This window comes from Portunus trituberculatus, chromosome 49, assembly GCF_017591435.1.
Source record: "Portunus trituberculatus isolate SZX2019 chromosome 49, ASM1759143v1, whole genome shotgun sequence".
NCBI classification, from domain to species: domain Eukaryota; kingdom Metazoa; phylum Arthropoda; class Malacostraca; order Decapoda; family Portunidae; genus Portunus; species Portunus trituberculatus.
The window spans coordinates 2,778,455-2,798,738 of record NC_059303.1 but is presented as its reverse complement, the minus strand read 5'-3'; the positions used below and the strand labels follow the sequence as shown (position 1 = coordinate 2,798,738).

The window sequence follows — 20,284 nt, the reverse complement described above, 5'->3', positions numbered from 1 at the left end:
CCAAATGTGCTTCATGGCGCCACAAGGCAGGGATGTGGGGCTGTCCCTGGTTTCCCCTGCGCCGCCCTATAACCAAGTCTGATTGCCATCACCGCCAGACACGTCCACTTGGTGTCATGTCAAGGGTTGACGGCGGCGGAGGGGAACAGGTAACTCATAGCCACAAGACCATTTCCAAAGTGCCTTTTTTTTGTTTTCCCCGCTCCACACCCCTGCCACGACAAGGCCGCGACAACTGTCACAGTATTTAGACACAGATGTTTCCTTTCCTCGTGGTTTATCCATTAGTGATTGCTCCCTTGCCCAATTCCCCTTCCTGCGTCACCTCGATCATCCCTGGAAACAAAACGCATGAGACTCACGGCCTTTTCGTCTCCTCCTGCAGACACCATCAGGAAGGAGATGGAGGCGATCGCCGCAGAGATTCAGAATGACGAAATGAAGAAAGCACAGAAGCAGAATGACGAGCGAGAGGCCGTGGACCGCCTGCTGGCCTCTCCTGCCATTGCTAACCACCCCGCCATCACCGCTGCCACCGCGGCCAACGTGGCGTGGCGATAAGGGATTTCTCAGGACGCCAGGATGGGACTGGTGTTCAGGACAGGATGCTCCTTCCCTGCAGGACCATAAGTGAGCATGACGATGGGACGCCAAGTGAAGTGTGTCCGCCAGGAAAGCAGTTTTGCCTGTTTCAGTGTAGCTCCCATTAGCAGTGTGTTCCAAGTACTGTTTCCTGAAGCTGTTGAACATTAAGATAAGTTATTGGCGATGATTGACCCACGTAGTGTGTTAGTGTTCAGAAGCGCAACAGCTGATGTCAGTACTACAGAGAGAAGCGTCTAATCGGAGACTGACAAAGAAAGATGCATTCGTTGAGCAGAACTGAAGGTGTGCAACACGGACCGAGGCGCTGGCGGCCACGTGTCTTCAGCGGCGGCAGAGGAAGACTGCCCCGCCCCAAGGACCGACCCCCGCCAGTCCTCGGGGACATGTGGCTCGCTTCGCTGCGTCACAAGTCATCCAGCACTTCTTCTCCGGCATTTGATACTTAACTATGTATATAGGTTACACTGTAGCGATGTAGGAGAAATTTATCATAATTGTATCCATAAGATAAGCATATGAGCGTCACGAGAGTGATCCATGGGTGCCAAGAAGTCTCGGCTGCTTCCTGGGTGACCGGTAGGGATTTGGATGCTGACACCACCACCGCTCCCACGGCTGAACCGAGGCCCCCGGTGGTGCGGGGCCGCGGGGTATGTGGCGGGGCACTCCCCCTCTCGTCCTGCTAACTCTCGTCACCTGCGGCTCTGGGAACAATTACATTATTCGTCCTTAATAAAAAAAAAAGAAATGTTCTTGTCAAGCGGAGAAGCAAGCAAGACGTGGAGGGCGGCGTCGGGGCGGCCGAGCAGCTAGGGTGACGGCGGTGTGACTCACGGCGGTCTCATGTGGCGGCCGCGCCCCGCCCTCGCCTAGCGCCAGTCGTCTCCCCGCCAGCGCCGCAGTCTTCACAACATAAACACAAGTTTTATATTATTTAAAATGTATTTATTGTATAATCATTAAGTAGTTCTCGGGTGTAGGCCTGTGGTGAGCCAGGGCCGTGTCGGTGTACTAGATGTAATACAGTGTCGGTGGCTAACGCAGCACTCCTTGTACGTCAGTAATAGGCCCTTGTGGAGGGACACGCGGAGAGTCCTGGTCAGACTCTCCGATTCTCTTTTGGTACCTGTCAAGTGGTGGATGTCAGCCCGTCAAGCAAGCACCCCCAGCGCGGCGCGGCGCGATGCGGCAGCCTGCTGCCCTGCGCCCTCCGAGACTCCCACGCTGCGTCCCGTCACGTGCCGTCTCACATATCACCGGAGTCACTAGCGCCGGGCGTGACGCCAGGTGGCCGGCGGGAGGGAGGCCGGATCGCCCTCAGCACAAAATTGTTTCCAGCAATATCCACAACTCAGTCTGTCGACCTGCCATGCTGAGCCATAGTGGGTCCCACGGGCTGCCCTAGAACATACCTACCATACTTTCTAGGTCTTTGTAAGATTTGTACATACGAGAGTATCGTTAAGGGCATTAATCCAGTGTTAGACCTTAGGTTCAGTAGTCATTATCGTAGCCGTAAGTAAAGTGCTTGGACACCTGGCATGACTTATTTCCTAGTGCCAACGACGACATGCTTGGATAGTATACCTCTGATAGTTCGTATGTGTAGGAGTAGTGAGTGTGGGGCAGGTGTCGGGTGTGGGGCGGGGCGCCGCCTCCCCGCCGGTCAGGGCTGGCTGGTTCCGCTCGCCGCCACGCCAGCCTTCCGTCAGGTCCAAACAAACATTACAGCAGCTCACCCGCGGCACACTTTGAATTGCCATAGATCTTGAATAATTACCGAATGAGTAGGCCGAAGGTTGCCGGCAGTGTGAGCCTCTCCCCTCCCCCTTTACGCTCACCTTCCAACCCCCGACCAACCTCCCCGACACTGCATCTGGTATCTATGCCTTGTACTGTATGTAACAGGAGTAACATTGTTGTATCGTACGATGAAATTGAGTGTTTCTCTAATTTTTATGTTGTTTCACTAAATAAAGCAATAATTTGCAGCTAGTCTTTTCTCTGTGGTGGAGGGAAGCCTCGCCATTGCCTCCTAAGTTTAAGTTGTCAACGGGAACGTAATAAAGTGCCTTGTTTCCTAGTCCTTGTTGTGGGTGATGCCGATCCCGCTGTGCTGATGTCACTTTGCCCTACCAAAGTCTACAGGTAGGTAATGTATAGGGTACACTCAGCAGGTTAAGGTCCAGAACAATACATACAAATACAGGGAAAAAATGACATCTTGCTTTCCACACACACTAGTCAGTGAGACAATTACACAATAGAAAACGGAGGACGATTTGAAACATGCTCGCAGCTCCGAAACTATACTGGGCTCGACTCGCCATCCTATCACTACCACGGCTCTCCAGCAGTCAGCACACGGCTCATCTCTAGACGTGGTTAGCGAGATTGCCTCGTATTGTAGTTCAGGGAACAACAATTGCCGCGTCCGCCTCCACGTGTAGGCAGGATATCCGGGTGCGATCAATAGGTGCTCTAGGATAACCGAGTCAAACTGTATGCAAATGTTCTCCATAAAAACTGAATATTCACATCAGCGAATATCCTCCGCAAGAGAACGCTCAAGTGCAATTATACCACATAAGTAAAAAGAAAATAAGTGTGGCTTGTGGGTTTGTGGGTAGAGACGAAACATTAGGGGCGCAGAACCAAGAAGTGAGTACAAAGAGAGAGCGAAGGACGCGAGGAGGAGAACTAAGAGAAGGAGGAAGGAGTGACGGACACCAGAGAGGTTTTTGCGTGATAGCTCTTCGTCCATCGCCTGTCTGGGAGGAGCAAGAAATAAGGTGGTGATGACTGATGTTTAGGATCTGTTTGCCTGTCTTCTGTCTGCGAGGAACTTGGAGATAACGCAGTGCTGTCTGATGGTGAGTAGAGCTGTTTGTCTGTCCGTCTGTGAGCCTCGGAGGAGCAAGAACAAGTCGTGGTGTTGATTGCTTTGGAAGTTTCCCCCAGATAAACAATAAGAGTAATAGCGAGATGTATATTTATTTACTTCATCACCAAGGATAAAGGCAGAAGTAAGGCCGGTGCACTACGCCCCTTTACGAGACATGTTAATAGTATGGTGCCACTTTGCATATCAGGTGTACCATCAGCGCGGGAGGCGAGCGTGGGTGACGTGTGCCTCCCCTAATATGCCGGCTTTGTGCCCAGAGTGACCGCTGCACCAGTACTCCCTTGCCCTCTCCTTAACTCTCCCGGCTTTAACCTCTTAAGGCCCTAGTGTGTGTGTGTGTGTGTGTGTGTGTGTGTGTGTGTGTGTGTGTGTGTGTGTGTGCGTGCGTGCGTGGTTCTCAATTCTTAGCAAATCGACAGACTTTGATGTTTTTTCTCTTGTTTGTTATAAATTTTTAGTTTCTCGTATTTCTTTTCCATGTGTTTTCCTTCCTACTCTTACCATTCATCCCTTCCTTTCTCTTTTCATCTTCCTCTTCCTCCTCCTCCTCCTCCTCCTCCTCCTCCTCCTCCTCCTCCTCTTCCTCCTTTCTTCTCTTTCCGTCTCGCTGTCAAGGAGAATCAGTGCAATCCGTTTTGATGTGAATATTCATCTCCAAAGAGAAAAAATAGTAATGGAGATGTTTCGTTATCATCCCACACATAAAGTTGCTTAGATTTCATACTATTTTTCTGTTTGTCTTTCTTGTTTGTTATTATTTTCCTTTTTCTTTATTTGCGTAACCTCACGAGCCTAATACTGAGCATAACAACAACAACAACAACTACAACTACAACTACAACTACAACTACTACTACTACTCCGTACACGTGGGCCTGTTATCTCCCAAACTGGGCCCCCATCCCTTATCTCTCTCTCTCTCTCTCTCTCTCTCTCTCTCTCTCTCTCTCTCTCTCTCTCTCTCTCTCTCTCTGCACTCCACCCGCTTCGCCCTTCTCAGTTCTTCACATAAACAGATGAAGAAAATAAAGGACTTTAATATGAAGATTTTTTTTCTGTGTTCAAATTTACATATATTTGAATCAGTTCTCTCTCTCTCTCTCTCTCTCTCTCTCTCTCTCTCTCTCTCTCTCTCTCTCTCTCTCCAGCAACAAGCTCCTCCTCGTCTGTTTACACTCGTAAATAAATTGGAATGTTTGCGAGTATAATTTTTTCTAAGATAACACTAATTGCTTGATTTTCTTCCTCTTTCATCACTTCTCTCTCTCTCTCTCTCTCTCTCTCTCTCTCTCTCTCTCTCTCTCTCTCTCTCTCTCTCTCTCTCTTGCATACATACACGCGCGCAAAACTTACACGCATATTGGATAACTATTTTTTTTGCGCATACTTGGACAAAACGAGAAAATGCGGGTTCCTTGCCATCCGTTTTCTTTACGTGGTGTTCCTGCGGTAACTAACTTGTGACGGAGGAGATGTTGAGAATCTGATTGTCTTTTTCCTTATGGCTGTCATTATTTGTTATCATATGGGTGAAATTTTGGAGATGTGGGCAGCTGTTGGTCCATAGTGTAAACATCTAAGCTTAGAAAAAAGTGTGTGTGTGTGTGTGTGTGTGTGTGTGTGTGTGTGTGTGTGTGTGTGTGTGTGTTGTGGCTTTTTATGAGGTTTCTCGAGTTTGAGAGCTTGAAAAACTGTTGCATTTCCGTGTGTCAAACAAAAAATGTGGTCATGATTGTGGTAACGTGTGGTTGGTCTAAATCTTTAAAGGGACGTGCATGTGGCTGTGTGACTGCGATGATTAGATGGTTCTGTAAGGACGTGTGACTTGGCGTTCACTGTGGGAGGCTTTGAGTGACGTGCAGTGTGGAGCTCAGTAATGTAAATGTCTTGAAGTTGTCAGAGAAAAAAGGGAAAGAGGTAGTCTGGCTTCACCCGTATTTCTTTTGCGGTAACTTGAGTGATGTGAGTCAAGGTGAGGGTGTCGGGAAGTGACTGGCAGCCTTGGATATGACAGGCGGTTGTCACTGCCACACCCTTAAGCCGCCGGACGTCACTGAGTCAAAAGAGAGAAAAAAAATGACAGCTTTGCCCTCTTACTTTTATATGCAAATAGACACAGTTTTTTTCTCTCTCTCTTCGTCAAAAATATATGCATAGAGATAAACAAATGACAGAGTGAGTATACAAAGGTTGCGCATGATTCTATACATCGCTAAATGTCATAAGTAAGAGGGACTTTTGTGTTTGGAACGCTGGAGGACGCTGTGGATAATGGGCCTAGCAGGACTGTTGTGAGCCGTGACGCGCATGGCAAGTGATAACCCATGCAAGACCCAGGCGAGGCAGAGGAGACTCCCGGCATCAAATTTATTAAGATTGAAATATTGTGGGCCTTCAGTGTTCAATTTGCATAATGTCAGACTGGTGTTCCTCTTGGGGCGAGAGTTAAGAGACACCGCGAATGTTCGGCGACTCTTGTTTTGTGTCAGGTTGAGGCACAAAAAAAGGCTACAAGTTAATGTTCGACCGTCCTCCCACGCTCGCCACGTTTCCTGTCTCTACTGTTGTCGGGGGGAAAAAGTATCGTTATAAAAAACATGAACGTGTTTTAAGTGATTTGCATATTTTAGTGGATGTAAAACTCTTGATATTGTTTGATTTACTTATATTCAGCACAAACTTTGAGAGATTTCGTGTCCAAGGCGCTGGTCTGTAGAAAAAGTATCAAAATAGAAACAGAAACATATCAACACCAATTTTTTTTTTTTTTAAATATTGACATATTCACGTGTCTATAAAAGCTTGATACAATTTGACGTACTTATCAATCACAAACTTTGACGAATTTCATGTCCAAGGCGCCAACCTGTCAACATAAGACTTTAACATGAAAAAAGAAAACATCAACTCCTTTCGAAATACAGAAATATATGTGTAAATCAAACTCCTGGTATCATTTTATCTACTCGTCTATCACCACCAATAGTAAAAATCATGAACGGCTCTTTGAAATATTGAAACCTTAGAGGACATCAAACTCTACGTATTGACATCCTTAATTCACCATAGAATAACAAACCCGATGTCATGCATGAGGGCGCTGCTAAAGAGGTTCCTGTGGAGGGAGAAACGGGGCATGAGAGAGAGAGAGAGAGAGAGAGAGAGAGAGAGAGAGAGAGAGAGGGAGGGAGGGAGGGTGAGAGGCCTTGGCATCCTTCCTTCTTGGTCGCTGTCTTCGTAGCATAAGCCTCACTGGTCAGCCAACCAGCCATTTCCTTGGGGTTTAATGAGCTGAATTTATTTACCCTTCACACACGCGAGAGAAAACTGAAGTATTCACACACACACACACACACACACACACACACACACACACACACACACACACACACACACACACACACACACCCTGCTGAACATTTCCCTCGTGGCTCGCGTTTTCTTTATAGGGTCGTGCGTTTTCTTCATGTCTTCTCGCTCGCGCTAATGTAAACTCCCTAGCGACTCCTCATTACTCCGTGCAGGACAATGTTGCCGGAGTGTTGGGAGTGAGTTATCGGCGCCCATAAAGCGATCGCATGCGCACACCACCCCCTCCGGCATTATCCTGCACTCTCAGACACATTTCTCACCCGGCCGACCTGCCCACGAACACGGCTGCTGGGAAACAAAGAAATATAGAGAGCATTAATACCAGTCAGTCACGGTACACTTACGCCTTACTGCCTCCTCTCTCTCTCTCTCTCTCTCTCTCTCTCTCTCTCTCTCTCTCTCTCTCTCTCTTCTATCTTCCATTTTTCTTGTTATTTGGGTTGTTTTTGTATCGATATTTGTTGTTATGTTGCATGTTTGTGTTCGTATCGTTTTATTCTTTCGTCTTTTTCCTACTGGTAAAAATTGTCGTTGTCCTTCTCTCCCATTTTCTCATTTGTTTTTTTCTATCTCGATTTTATTAAGAAGAAATGCCCTGAATTATCATTATTGTTACTATGAATGTCCTTTTCTTCGTCTTCTTCTTCTTCTTCTTTTTCTTTTTCTTTTTCCTCCTCCTCCTCCTCCTCCTCCTCCTTCTCCTAAAGACACCCATCATTACCTCTTGTTAGTGTGAGGAATGAGTTTTTCCTCCTAAACGCTTCCCTCCGGCGCTGCTCACGTGAACTCCACTTATTTTTCTGTTTGTGCTTGAGAACTGGTATTGATTATTGCATTATTCAGTGTTTAGATGATAGAGAGAGAGAGAGAGAGAGAGAGAGAGAGAGAGAGAGAGAGAGAGAGAGAGAGAGAGAGAGAGAGAGAGAGTATTGAGGAAGACTTATGGAGTTCTACTGAGGTTCTTTAATTATAATATGTAAGGGATCTGTCAGTCAAACTTTTCGCAGCTCCTCGGGAAAAAAATACTCTTGGAGAACACGACACTTTAACATAAATTAGACGAGAAACGCGTCGTACATAAGTAATGGCTGTCGATTGCTCATGATTTCCTGAAATTACAAGTGTGTGAGAGGCGAGGCGAAGCGCAAGGCGGGCCAGGGAGTTGGGGAGGCAAGGCACGGGTGTGTGGCGGTCACGAACGCAACGATAAGTCTTACCTAGCTTCTCGTTTTCACGCCTGACACGACTCAGCGCACCAGAAGGGAAGGAAATGTCTGTGCGAAATGTTCTAGGTCCATATGATTAAGGCTTTGATTGGTGTGCCTTCCCTTAACCTCCATGAAATAGAATGGAGCGTGTTTTGTGTGTAATTTCGACAAGTAACGTGACCACAATAAGAAAACTGAGTGTTTGAGATCTTTAATAATGCTAGTTTCATTTATTTCTTCTTGTTTTTACCGGATAAAAAAAGAACTGGTGCAAAGTTTGTATATTATTAATACAATTGTAGCTAAAGCTATCTATTTTTTCCTCGGGGAAGTCCATCTGACGTATTGAAATGAAATAGGAAGTACCGTACCGTACTCTCACGAGAAGTCGAGGAGTTAAACAAATCACTCCCAGATGACCTTTTCCGTGCAGAAAATTAGAATTCAGAATTCAGAGGTTTATAGGGACGGTCGTTTCTTCCAGGTGGTGAGTGGAAGAGGAAAGATTTGTTTGCTAATCTTTCTTCTTAACTTTCATTTAATCACTCTCAATCAAACTAACAAATATAAATAAAAAAAAGTAGTGCCTAGATATCCAAATGATACCTGATGTAGGGATGGATGCAGGAGACGCCCTCAGAACCACATGCCTGTGTAAGGAAGAGCCTTTAGCTACTACCAGTCATATACCAAACACATACATAAGAAATCATAACTCTTAAGGACTCCACGAGGATGTCTGGTGTGCGAGCTCAGGAGGCATTCCCAGGACGCGGTGGCAGTGAGGAGAAGTGCGCAGAGTGCCGGGGGAGTGCCAGGTTCTCGTCAGGTGTCAATATTTACCTCGGCAGGAGTCTTTCAGCACGGCCCGTGTCGGGTATACATTTGACTGAGTCTGTTTATATCCATTAGGCGGTTTTGAGGATTTTCACGTAACTTTTCGACTCAATTCAAAAGGAAATTTTAGAAAAACATTTACTTTCGTCAACAGAGAAAGAGGCGCGGCTTTGGCTGTAGCCTCCTCACCTGTCTCTCTCACCTGCGGAAAGATTTAAAAAGGTAATTGATTCAGAAGGAAAACAAGCCGCGATGCGAACCTGATTCACCTGCCTGAGGATTAGTTGAGTCTACAAACACAGGTAAAGCCACGTGTTGGAGTTTAAAAAGTCTAAATAAATAAAAATAACACGTCTGGTTTGGGTCTATGTATATTTTGTGAATTAATTAATACATGCACGATGCCTGTTGACTCTTGCATTAATTCGTGTAATGATTTTGTGACTCGTTGCGAGGGAGAAGTGGAGTGTACTACATGTGTGCAGCGGCGCCTGTGTACTGTGTAGTTACTATGTACTTGTATCATGAACTGCCGAGAGAATCATTATTGTTTACTTATCAACTCGACTCGTGCGCATCATTGTATCACCCCTACTATTACTTCTGACGGAGGTGATAGGGAAGAGGAGGAGGAGGAGGAAGAGGAGAAGGAGGAGGAGGAGGAAGAGGAAAAGGAGGAGAAGCAGGAGACTCAATCGCTCCCTTAATGAAGAGGAGGCAGGAGGAACCACCGCGAGTTAAAGGCTCAGCAGACTTCATTTTATCCTCCTCAGTCTTAGAGATTTTACTTTTGAAGATGGAGAGAGAGCGAGAGAGAAAGAGACTTGGAGGAGGCGAGGGAGGAGGAGGAGGGCTACTAGAAAGGGAGAGGAAGAGAGAGAGAGAAAAGACAAAAAGCTTGAGGGAGGAGTGTTGGTTGGGGGTGAGAAAAAGAGAGTGTGTGTGGGATGGACTTCTTAACCCCCACCCTCCCCTCTCAATCTCTTCATCTTCGAGGCTCTTGCAAATGAAGTCATCGGGCCGAGTCTCCAATCTTCTCCTGCGGTGTTTGATGGGCTTTCCTGTGGGCGACGCCGAGGGAGGTCTCAGGGCAGACACGGCGGGAGTGCTAATTATGGTCCGACCTGCCCTTGTCTTCTGATGGGGTGGCAGGTTGAAGAGGGGTGGCCAAGTGTGAGGTAGGTTGAGAGAGAGAAAGAAAGAGACCCAAATGGAAAGTATAGGTGGGGAAGGGGCATTGAGTGGAAAGGGGAAAGTGCAGGATAAGCTGACGAAGGGAGGGAAAAGTAATAGGTAATGGGGTCTTGGGAGGCTCTTGGAGGGGGTGAAAAGGGGGAGGTTAAAGGGAGCAAAGAAGGAAGGGTGAGGGAAAGACACGAGGGGTCATAAGGTTTTCAGGCGAAGGTAAGGTGAGGGGAGAAGAGGAACGGATCGTATTGAGTGTTGTATGAGGGGAGAGAGGAAGGTGAAGGAGAGGAGCGGGAGGGAGGATCCGGAGGGCAGGTAGGGAATGACGCACGGAGGGAAAGGAAAGGACAGACAGGAGGATAGACAGGTAGACAAGCAGGTAATTAAAGAGGAACGGAAAAGGAAAAGAAATTAATACGAAAGATGAATCCTGGAAGCAAATGAGATAGGCGTGGGACGGACAGTGTGGGAGGATGCGTCTCAGATAAGGAAAGCAGGCAGCGGTGAAGACAAAAAACGGGAATATTAGACAGGAAATGAGGGATAATAGTCACAAGGAAATTAGATTGAATAGAAAAAAAATAATGTGTTGTAAAGCAAAATTTTATTATAATACGAATAGATAGAAAAAAGTAAAGAAAAGGTCAATGTGGAGGTTTTATGCATCATCGAAAAAAAAAGATAATCCTTTATTTTGTTTCTGCTGAGCGTGTCTCTTTTAAGGCTGAAGGGAGAGAAGGAAGGGAAAGATCGCTTGTTCTCTTTCCTCTCACCTCGAGCTGAAGGGAAGGTGGAGGCTGATCCACCTCCTCATGTCAGTCATTACAGCTTCATATGAAAATAGACACCAGGAAATTTAAGGAAAAGAAAAGAATAATGTAACACTTCTCTTAAAAGACAGAAAAATCTTTTTCTTGTAAGCTTGTTTTTTTTAAAGAATATTCTAAGAAACGGTCAATTTTTTCTCCGCCATTGATTGAAGCAGTTAAATTTTTCTCCACTTTTCGATCCCTAAAAGCAAATCAGAGATCGTCATTCCACCTTTTCATTCCACGTTGCCGAGACAAACAATAACAAGTAACCTTTGCACTCTGCAGTAAAAACTCTCGGTCATTTCAAACCAGGAAAAAGCGGGGAACTTTCAAGCCTGAATTACGAACAAACTCAGACTCTTGAAAGGAAGCGAATAGGAAATCGATGGAACAGTCGGTATGTTGCCATAAAACAGGCCATTGGGCGGCGGGCTCCATCACACAGGCAGGAAGGTGACCCAGGCAAGAGGCGTGGCAACTCCGGCCACCGCGAGCACTGTTCCTCTTATCCAATCTTATCTTTAATTCAATCACAAACCAATTTAAGAGATCGTGTTCAGTTGCAGGTTTAATGGAGGGAGAGTGAGTGGGGTGCCCGTTTCAGATAAAAGGAGTCGGAATGGTTTGTGTGAGTGTTTACGGAGTATTGAATCCCTCTATGGGGCCTCGTTCGCTCAGCTGGATCCTCTGTCTTACGTGAATCAGCGAAACACGACCGTGAAACTCTTCATATAGTTTCCGACGGTTTTATGTCTTCCAAACCTTTTCCTGCTCCGTAATTTGGCGGGGAACATTCTCAAGTCATATAGAATAGTTTTAGGGGAATGGAATCTTTTTACTCTTATTATCACACACGCTGGAGCAGTTAATAACCAAGAGGTGAGGGAGATGAGGCTGATGTGTGTCTGCCAGCACCGTACAGAGTCAGTCGTAAGTAACACGCGTGGCCTCCTCCTGGCGCGAATCGTAATGGTCCCCGCCAATGTCTTATTTAGCTTTGCTGGGAAAATCACGATTCCATGCTCTCTTCTAGCTGAATCTCTTTTCCCCCCGCTGTGCCGCGTGCAGGTGGCCCCACGACCATGTAGGAGAAGGGGCCCATCCCCAAGCCGCCTTTATGTTCCCCCAAGCACGGAAAACTTGTCCTCATGCTCTTAATAAGGGATCAACACGTCGGCTAACAGAAGTGACTCTTGTTTACCCGGCCGTGTTGAGGGCGCGCCCATCACCAGCCTGGGACAGCCAGAAAAGGGAAGGACATATTTTCCAATTATCCTCTTCAGGCAAAAATTCTGAGGGAGTCTTAAGGCCTCGGGCACACTCATTATTTTTTACGGAGTGACATCTGCAGGCGGGAGGATCGCGACCTCTGCCCGGCTTTATAGGGAGAGTCAGCAAACTTTATAGTGAGATAAATTCATTGGGCGAGATGGTGGCGGAGGGGGACGTGACATTTACAGCCCGGAAAGGACCTGCCCGACGAAGGTTCTACGATGGCCGGGGGAGATCGCGCCCTCTCCTTCCACGTGGGATGGCGAGACGCGTCACTAAAGTATGGATAAGTTGTGCTGAAGGCGAGGACAGAGGGAGGAGGGAGACAATAGCGACAAGGAGTAATTAGGGGAAAAGGTAGGAAAGGTGAGGCTGGAAATATAAAAGGAAAGTTACTGAGATCATCTAGCAAGGGCGTTGTCATACTGAAGCAGAAACTGACGAAGGAAGACTGCAGAGAGAGGAAAAGTAATGTGTGGTGATACTGAAGGCGACACAGACGAAGGAAAAGTAAGAGGAAGCGAAGAGGCGTGGCTGGAAGATACTAATGAGTGCGGCCCGGGCAGTGAGTCCATCCTTTGTTATGCATGATGAAACTTCCATGACAGTCCACCTTGAGCTAACGAGGGTGATTGTGGCGCTGAGCTGAGGTGACTGTGGCGATAGTGGGAAGGAGGTGAACGGCCAGAGACAGCAAGGCAACCCGATTTTGACCTTTTGATCTTCTCTATCTCCAGAGCTGATAGGCAGAGAAGATCACTATATACTCATGGACCAAATAGGCTGATTCGTCTCCCTTTAAATACCTTCAAGCACACGGCCCGCGCCCCGACACCCAGACATTAGCGCTGAGGGAATACCTGTTTGCGGCTCTTAAACGATTCACTTAGCACGAAGTATCCTCTAGGCACACCAGAATACCGCGCCACGAGGTAACGAGCGAAACGCGCCGGTGGTGGAAAGGTATAATGAAATGTTTAAGGCAATGTGCTTAACACGTATACCTTGTTGTGAGTGTACAAGGAGGGAGCAAGGGAGGGAGTGAAGGAGGGGAGGTGAAAGGGAGAGGCAGGGTAGAGGGAGGGAGTAAGGGGAGAAGAGAGAGAGAGAGAGAGAGAGAGAGAGAGAGAGAGAGAGAGAGAGAGAGAGAGAGAGAGAGAGAGAGAGAGAGAGAAAGTATTCATTATGACGTATCTTAAAAGAATGCATATATACTTATACTCCGGTTGAAATGGAACGTTTTAGAGAGAGAGAGAGAGAGAGAGAGAGAGAGAGAGAGAGAGAGAGGTAGTGGGGGTCCTGAGGGAACTGAGGCCCCTGCTGATTGGTTCCTTGGGGATGCTTCACGCTCCGCTTCCCCGCACTCCTCATTCGAAACCCGCCGATGTAAATACCGAGGAGCTGAGGCCACTGCAGCACTTTGTTACTGTAGAGAAAGACGAGGCAAAGAGGAGGCGAAGAGGAGGCGAAGAGGAAGCGAATAGGCGACTCCTTAGGGACGCAGAGATCTTGAAATGGGTAATTGGGCGCCTGGGTGGTTCCCTTTGAAATAGCTGAAGGGGCGCTCTCGTTCTCTCAAGCCGTTTCTCATTCCAGTTTCAAACAGTGATAAAAGGAGGGATTTTGTTTGTGTACAGGCGCGCGCGCTGGCGATTTGAGTTGCAACCCTTTGAGAGACGGTGGATCCCTCTGTGTTTGGATGATATGTCTGATTGTTCGGCGCTGGCAGGGGGAGGAGCGAGGCGGGGAGCGGGAGAGGCGCGGATGTGGGGAGAGGAGAGATGCCTTGGTAAGAATTGTGAGAGGATTAGGGAGGTGGTTTGAAAAGAGACTAGGCAGGGATGGAGAGAGTGAGTGATGGGGGGTGATGGGGGAGAGAGAGAGAGAGAGAGAGAGAGAGAGAGAGAGAGAGAGAGAGAGAGAATATCACAGGTTAAAGTATACATAGATGATATTTTTGTTTTAAAAAAAAATTACCAAAGAGAGAGAGAGAGAGAGAGAGAGAATCACAAGTTTATTAATGCATACATAAACTAAAATTATGTTTAAAAGAAAGATTTACCAGAGAGAGAGAAAGAGAGAGAAAAAGAGAGAGAGAGAGAGAGAGAGAGAGAGAGAGAGAGAGAGAGAGAGAGAGAGAGAGAGAGAGAGAGAGACGCCATGGGGTAATATGAATGCAGCTGGAAGGAAGGTACTACTTTTGTCTGTAGCATTCAATAAGAGTGTTCAGTTGTGAGTCAGGCGAGATGGTTCCTTTGCAGCAGCCGGGGAGTGCAGCAGGGCCTGTGTGTGCCTCGACCGCGCGCCTTTGTGCCATCTCGTTCTCCTGACGTGCAGACACACCCAAAACCTGCCTCCCTGCGCTGCTCCTGCTGGTTTTTGGGGGGCGCTTTGTGGAGCAGAGTCTGTTTCTTGTGTCTGAGGAATGTGCGTCACCACCACCACCACCACCACCACCACCACCATTGCTACCGTCATTCAAGTCCATGTTGAGATGAATGTTGATAACTGCATCGTTACCAGTAGCCATCTTGTCAGTGTCTCTTAAGTGTTGTCTGGGTGTTGTTGTTGTTGTTGTTGTTGTTGTTGTTCCGTCTTCTATAATTTATCACGTCATTACAGTATCATCAGATATATCATAATAAAAAGTAATAATGATTATGGTGGTGGTGGTGGTAGAAGGAGTAATAATAGTAGTCGCAGTAGTAGTAGTAGTAGTGGTAATAGTAGTGGTAATAGTAGTAGAAGGAACAGTAGTAGACATGGCAGTAGTAACAGTAGTAGTAGTAGTAGTAGTTGTAGTAGTAGTAGTAGTAGTAGTAACAGTATGTTGTTTTTTTATTCTTTCCGTTTATCTTGGTATACACGTGAGCAAACATGAAATAATAATATCAGTAAAGAAATCTTATCAGTTAACTAAACGATCGTGGCGGCATTCATTCTATCTCTACATATACCAGTGATCTCAAAAATACAGCCAAGTAAGAATGCACCAGAATGTTAAAGTCTTATTAGTTAACGAGCTGCAAACCTTGGCGTGGCGGTGTACAGGGGAGAGAGGAAGTATCCTGCACGAGCTGAAAATTTTTTTAAAGAGTTTGTAAAGTGTAATCAAGGGTAATGAATGCATTATACCTCGCACGTGTGGCATGTGAGAGAGCGGGAGAGAAGAGAAAGAAAGAGAGAGAGAGAGAGAGAGAGCAGGAAGGAGGGAGAGAGAAGAGTGACTATATGATGGTTGAAACGTGTGTGTGTAAATCTGACTGCTGTATAAGATGTTTTCATGTATGGATGATGAAATACAATATTTACAGCATTCAACAAGAGAAAGGCAGAGATGCATAGAAGGGGAGCATGAATCTGAGAAGTGAGAGGAATGAAAGGAAAGAGGAGATGTATAAAAACAAAACGAGAAAAGTGTATGGAGTGAGTGTATGAATCTGATAAATATGTATAATGCATTAAAGATACGATTAAGGTATGTATACCAAGAAGACAGTGCATAATAATGAAGTATGTGTTTCCGTCCGGTATATGTGATGTATAATAGATGCGATTTCAATATGTATACCAAGGAAGCAAGCGAGTATTGGACTAGCTAGTGATTCAGGTATATACTAATTATCATGATTTAGGAAACTAAGACAATATCCACAATGTCAGTCGTCCGTCGCGTTGCCGTCGCACCTGAGCAATGCGTGACGTCATGAGAAAAACATCCATTACCGCTGCCCCCCGCCCGCCCCTCGCCTGACACGCCAGCGCCGTAACGAGGAACCTCTGTCCAGTCTGTGGCCAGTGGGTCAGACGCGCCTTCATAAATATTTTGATTGGTCTCGCGGGCCTCCATCACGGCGCGGGGAGGGAGAGGAGGAGGAAGGAGAGAAGAGGGAGAGGAGGGGAGAGTGGAGAGCATGCCAGGCCCGCCAGTACCTCCGCGGAGATCGCACACACTCGTGGGAAGTGGAAGATGAAGGAGAAAAAGGCATCTCGAGCCCATTTGTAGACAGTGCGGTGCTAGGGAGTGAGGGAAGGAGGCCCACCACCACCACCACCACCACCTTCACCTCCCTGACATAACATTCGCCGATACTTTTTTGGGTTGTTTTTTTCATCGTCTTATCCTCATCAAGTCCCGGTCGCCTGTTGCAATGTTCCCTGTGCAGCGGCCTCCGTCCAGATAGTGAGGAGTTGATACCGAGGAGCGAGGGTGTTGTTGCGTCAGGGCGGTGGTGTGGTGGTGGTGGTGGAGGTGTGGAGGGTGTTGGGTGTGGCGAGGCGCAGGCAATACTCTCCTTTAAGCCCCAAGGAAATAACTCCCGATATTGAATGTTCGCATTACCATTTTAGATTTCTTGTTCCCTAGAATCTTTAATAACTCTCCTCTAGCGCGTCAGAGGAAATGAGCCTCTATATCACCTCACAATTACGATTCATTTCCCACGCACAAGTAATCGACGCATTTTTCTCCCTTGTCCTGAGCTATTGGACGGACGCCCCGCCAAGTTATCAGTTACTGTAATTTTGATATCCTGACTCCTAAGTGACATATCTTAATTTTTCGAAAAGTTTCTCCTCCGCTTATCTCCGCCGCGCCTCTTGCAGTCGGTAAATGGAGGCTGATGAGACCGCTGCACCTCCCGCCGCCGGTAAATGAGGCTGATGAAACCTTGAGAGTCTGAGCCTGATAACTCGGGAGTGTTGGCACCCCTGGAGCTGTCACCGCCTGACGGACGCCCAGCCGCGGTGTGCAGCTGATGGCGCCCCTGATAATAATTTGATTACCATTGGGGCTTCTGAATGGGTAAATGCAATTATCTATCTGTGGGAGACTAAGGAAAGGAAGGGGGGGAGTGTACAGACTGACTGACTGACACACACACACTCTCTCTCTCTCTCTCTCTCTCTCTCTCTCTCTCTCTCTCTCTCTCTCTCTCTCTCTGCATCCCATCTTTGTGGTGATTGAAAAAGAAAAGAAAACAAGACAAACACGTGACTGCGCACACACACACACACACACACACACACACACACACACACACACACACACACACACACACACACTGCAGCGAAGCAGGAAAGAAAAGAGAGAACAAAAAATGGTAAACAAGAGCCATAAAGCAATTCTGGTTCCTGCACGCAACTCAGGAATCCTTGTTTTAATTTACATTCCCATTTAACATTTCCATTTAAGAAAATCACCCGGTGTTATCAGAGTGATGTGCAGGAGAGAATGGGAGAGAGGGAGAGAGTGAGAGAGGGAGTGAGTGAGGTCGGGATAGCGTGAGTAAGAGGTGAGGAATGAGGCGTGGGTGAGGAGAGACGAAAGTGAGGGTGAACTGGAGTGAAGGTGTGTGTGATCGGTGAAAGTGATAGGTGATTATGAAAGAGAATAAAGGTGCTGCGAAGATGGTGAGTGAAAGTGAGTGAATGAGGATGATGTGTGAATGAGGGAGTGAATATGAGTGAAAATGATGTGTGAATAGGAAAAAAAAACTTAGTGAAGAACTTTTTAATCTTAAATGCTACGCCTCATAAGAAACGCATTCTCCTAACTTAAAGACGACATATATAGGGTACATTTTGTGATCATAGGAGCGATAGGAAGACAACAACACTTTCATCGCGTTCCTTTTATTTATTATATTTTCCACTAACCATTTTATCACGCCGGAGAAGAAACCATTACAATCAAAAGAATTAAATTTCCTCATTCACTCACCACAAGCAAACATAAGACCCATCCCATCCCTCCACCAGCCCACCAGTCTTACAATATGGGAGTGAACAAGGCAGAGAGAGAGTCGTATAGAGCCACCAATGACGAGCAAGGAAGGCATGACCCATTACTGCCCATCCCTGGAGGTGAATGTCCGCTTCAAGAGACTAGGAGAGACTGCAAGTGTTATGCAGGTGTGTTGTGGGAGGTGCAGGTTTGTGGAGGGCGCCGTAGATTTGTTAGGAGATGCGTGGGTGTAAAAGAGAGGTGGGGAGTGAAGTGCATTGTCAGGTTGTTAGTGAGAAAGGCGATTGAGAGAACTGGAAAAGGGAGGAGTGCAAGTGTGGAGCGAATGGCTGGCTTGCAACAGGTATGCGTGCCCACAGTACAATGGAGATGGTGATGGAGGAGATGGAAAGCCTTATAGAGGTGGAGAGGAGGAAGTAGAGAGAGGAAAGACGGATGTATGGAAGGAACCGAGAAGAAAGAAGTAGAAAGAGAAAGTGGTGGAAGAAACTGAGAGAAAAAAGAAAAGAGAGAGAGAGATAGATGTAGTGAAGCGAGTGATGATGAGATAAAAGAAAGAGAAATAGAAGAAGAGAAAGAAGAAGAAAAGAGATTGAAGTTATGAAATGAGTAAAGGAGAGGTAGATGGAGACTAAAAGATATATAAAGAGAAAAAAGAGAGATCGCTGTATGGAAGTGAGTAAGAACGTAGAGATAAATTGATATTGATATATGGAAGAAATTGTAACAAGAGTAGAAACTAATATGGGAAATTTAGAAAAAAACCTGCAGAGTAAGACAAAGAGATACAGGAAGTGGTGAACTAAGGTGTCTAATAAATTGGAAGAGGAAGAGGAAGAGTTAGAAAGTCAAAATCAGATACAGAGAGAAGAAAATACAAAAAACTCAAGGGAAAAAAGAGGGGAGGGGGATAAAGACTATTGTATGGGAAGGGAAAAAAGACAAACAATCAGTCGACGTAGTTTGAGCTCAGTCATCGCCGCGCAGCTGTTCACGGTGACGCAACTACTTCATTAGATTGATTGTCGCCACACGTGTCCTTGAGAAGCGAGGGTGGCGGGGAGGTACAACGAACTCCTCTTAAAAGGACACGAGAGTAGAATTTCCGGCAGCGGCTTCCCCTCACCTGACTACTCACGGCTCAACATCTACCGCTGGTACTGTTCAAGGTCGCAGAATTGTATTTATTTTTTTCTTTATTTTTGTAGGTGAATATGGTTACTGTTAGAGTTGTTTTGCTTTAATCATGTGTTTTTTAAGGATGTTTGTCTGGAGCCGTGTTGTGCGTGAGATGATTGGGTGTTGTGTTGTTAAAGGGACACGTGTTTGGGTGTAGTATTTCTTTTCGGGGGATTGGAAGTGGCAGTCTGCAATGTGTGTCATTCAATGGGCTCTCTTCTGTGTTTGCGCCAGAAAGAACACGATTGGTTATGTATGCATATATATATATATATATATATATATATATATATATATATATATATATATATATATATATATATATATATATATATATATATATATATATATATATATATATATATATATATATATATATATATATATATATATATATATATATATATATATATATATATATATATATATATATATATATATATATATATTCACTGATTTATTTATGTATATTTAGATTCATATTCATATAAGTAATATGTACACACAATCGTGAGTGACTGCGTGCCAGCATGTTCATTTTATATTTTTCCCTTCTGCTGTCGGTGTGAGAAGCAACACCTGCCGTGAATCCCTTAGAAGGAAGATTCGATCCTCTGTCAGTGTACTTTTGTCCGAGGTTGTGGCGCCGTCAGTCATGCTGGGCACAGGCTGATACAGTGGCCGGCTTGCTGACCACACGCCGCTCGCCTCTATGATGTGAGGCTGTCGGCTGTCTATTTGGCTTTGTTGCCTCTCCAATCCTTCCTTGTCTATAAGGGGGTCGACGCTTAAAAATTCCACATAACTGCCAGTCCTTGAAAAGTCGAGGACTCTGCATTCATTCTTACTGTGTCTTGTATGTTCTCTCAGACTTAAGCCCAATGATATAACAATTTCCAAAACCTAACCTGACAGTTGATAGAGACTTAAGATTAAATGAAACTCTAAATGCAGATGAAGTCAGTGTTCAGTCAGTGTTAAGTCTTTTTTCAGTCTGAGAAAAACATAACCTGACAATTTGATACCTAACACGTGACTGGAAAGTGAGGAAAACTCTAGATACAACTGAAATAAGTGCATTATGTCACTACACTTATGAAAACGACTATACCATAACATAGATTCCTAGCGTAACACGAGAGAGAGAGAGAGAGAGAGA

At 45.9% G+C, this 20,284-nt stretch overlaps 1 protein-coding gene and 1 long non-coding RNA gene across 5 annotated transcripts in view; both read left to right on the top strand.

Moving 5' to 3' along the window:
- Positions 1-2,597, top strand: part of LOC123499081 (dachshund homolog 1-like) — a 74,414-nt gene extending 71,817 nt beyond the window's left edge. Inside the window, exon 8 of the mRNA XM_045246687.1 lies at positions 386-2,597. Coding sequence (XP_045102622.1) covers positions 386-561 — 176 coding nt within the window. The 3' untranslated portion in view covers positions 562-2,597. The remainder of the gene's footprint in view (positions 1-385) is intronic.
- Positions 2,598-2,970: 373 nt separating this feature from the next.
- LOC123499079 overlaps positions 2,971-20,284 on the top strand; it is a 188,647-nt gene continuing 171,333 nt past the window's right edge. For all 4 annotated transcript variants that reach the window (XR_006672873.1, XR_006672872.1, XR_006672874.1 and 1 more), the window contains exon 1: positions 2,971-3,479. This is a non-coding gene — a long non-coding RNA (uncharacterized LOC123499079). The remainder of the gene's footprint in view (positions 3,480-20,284) is intronic.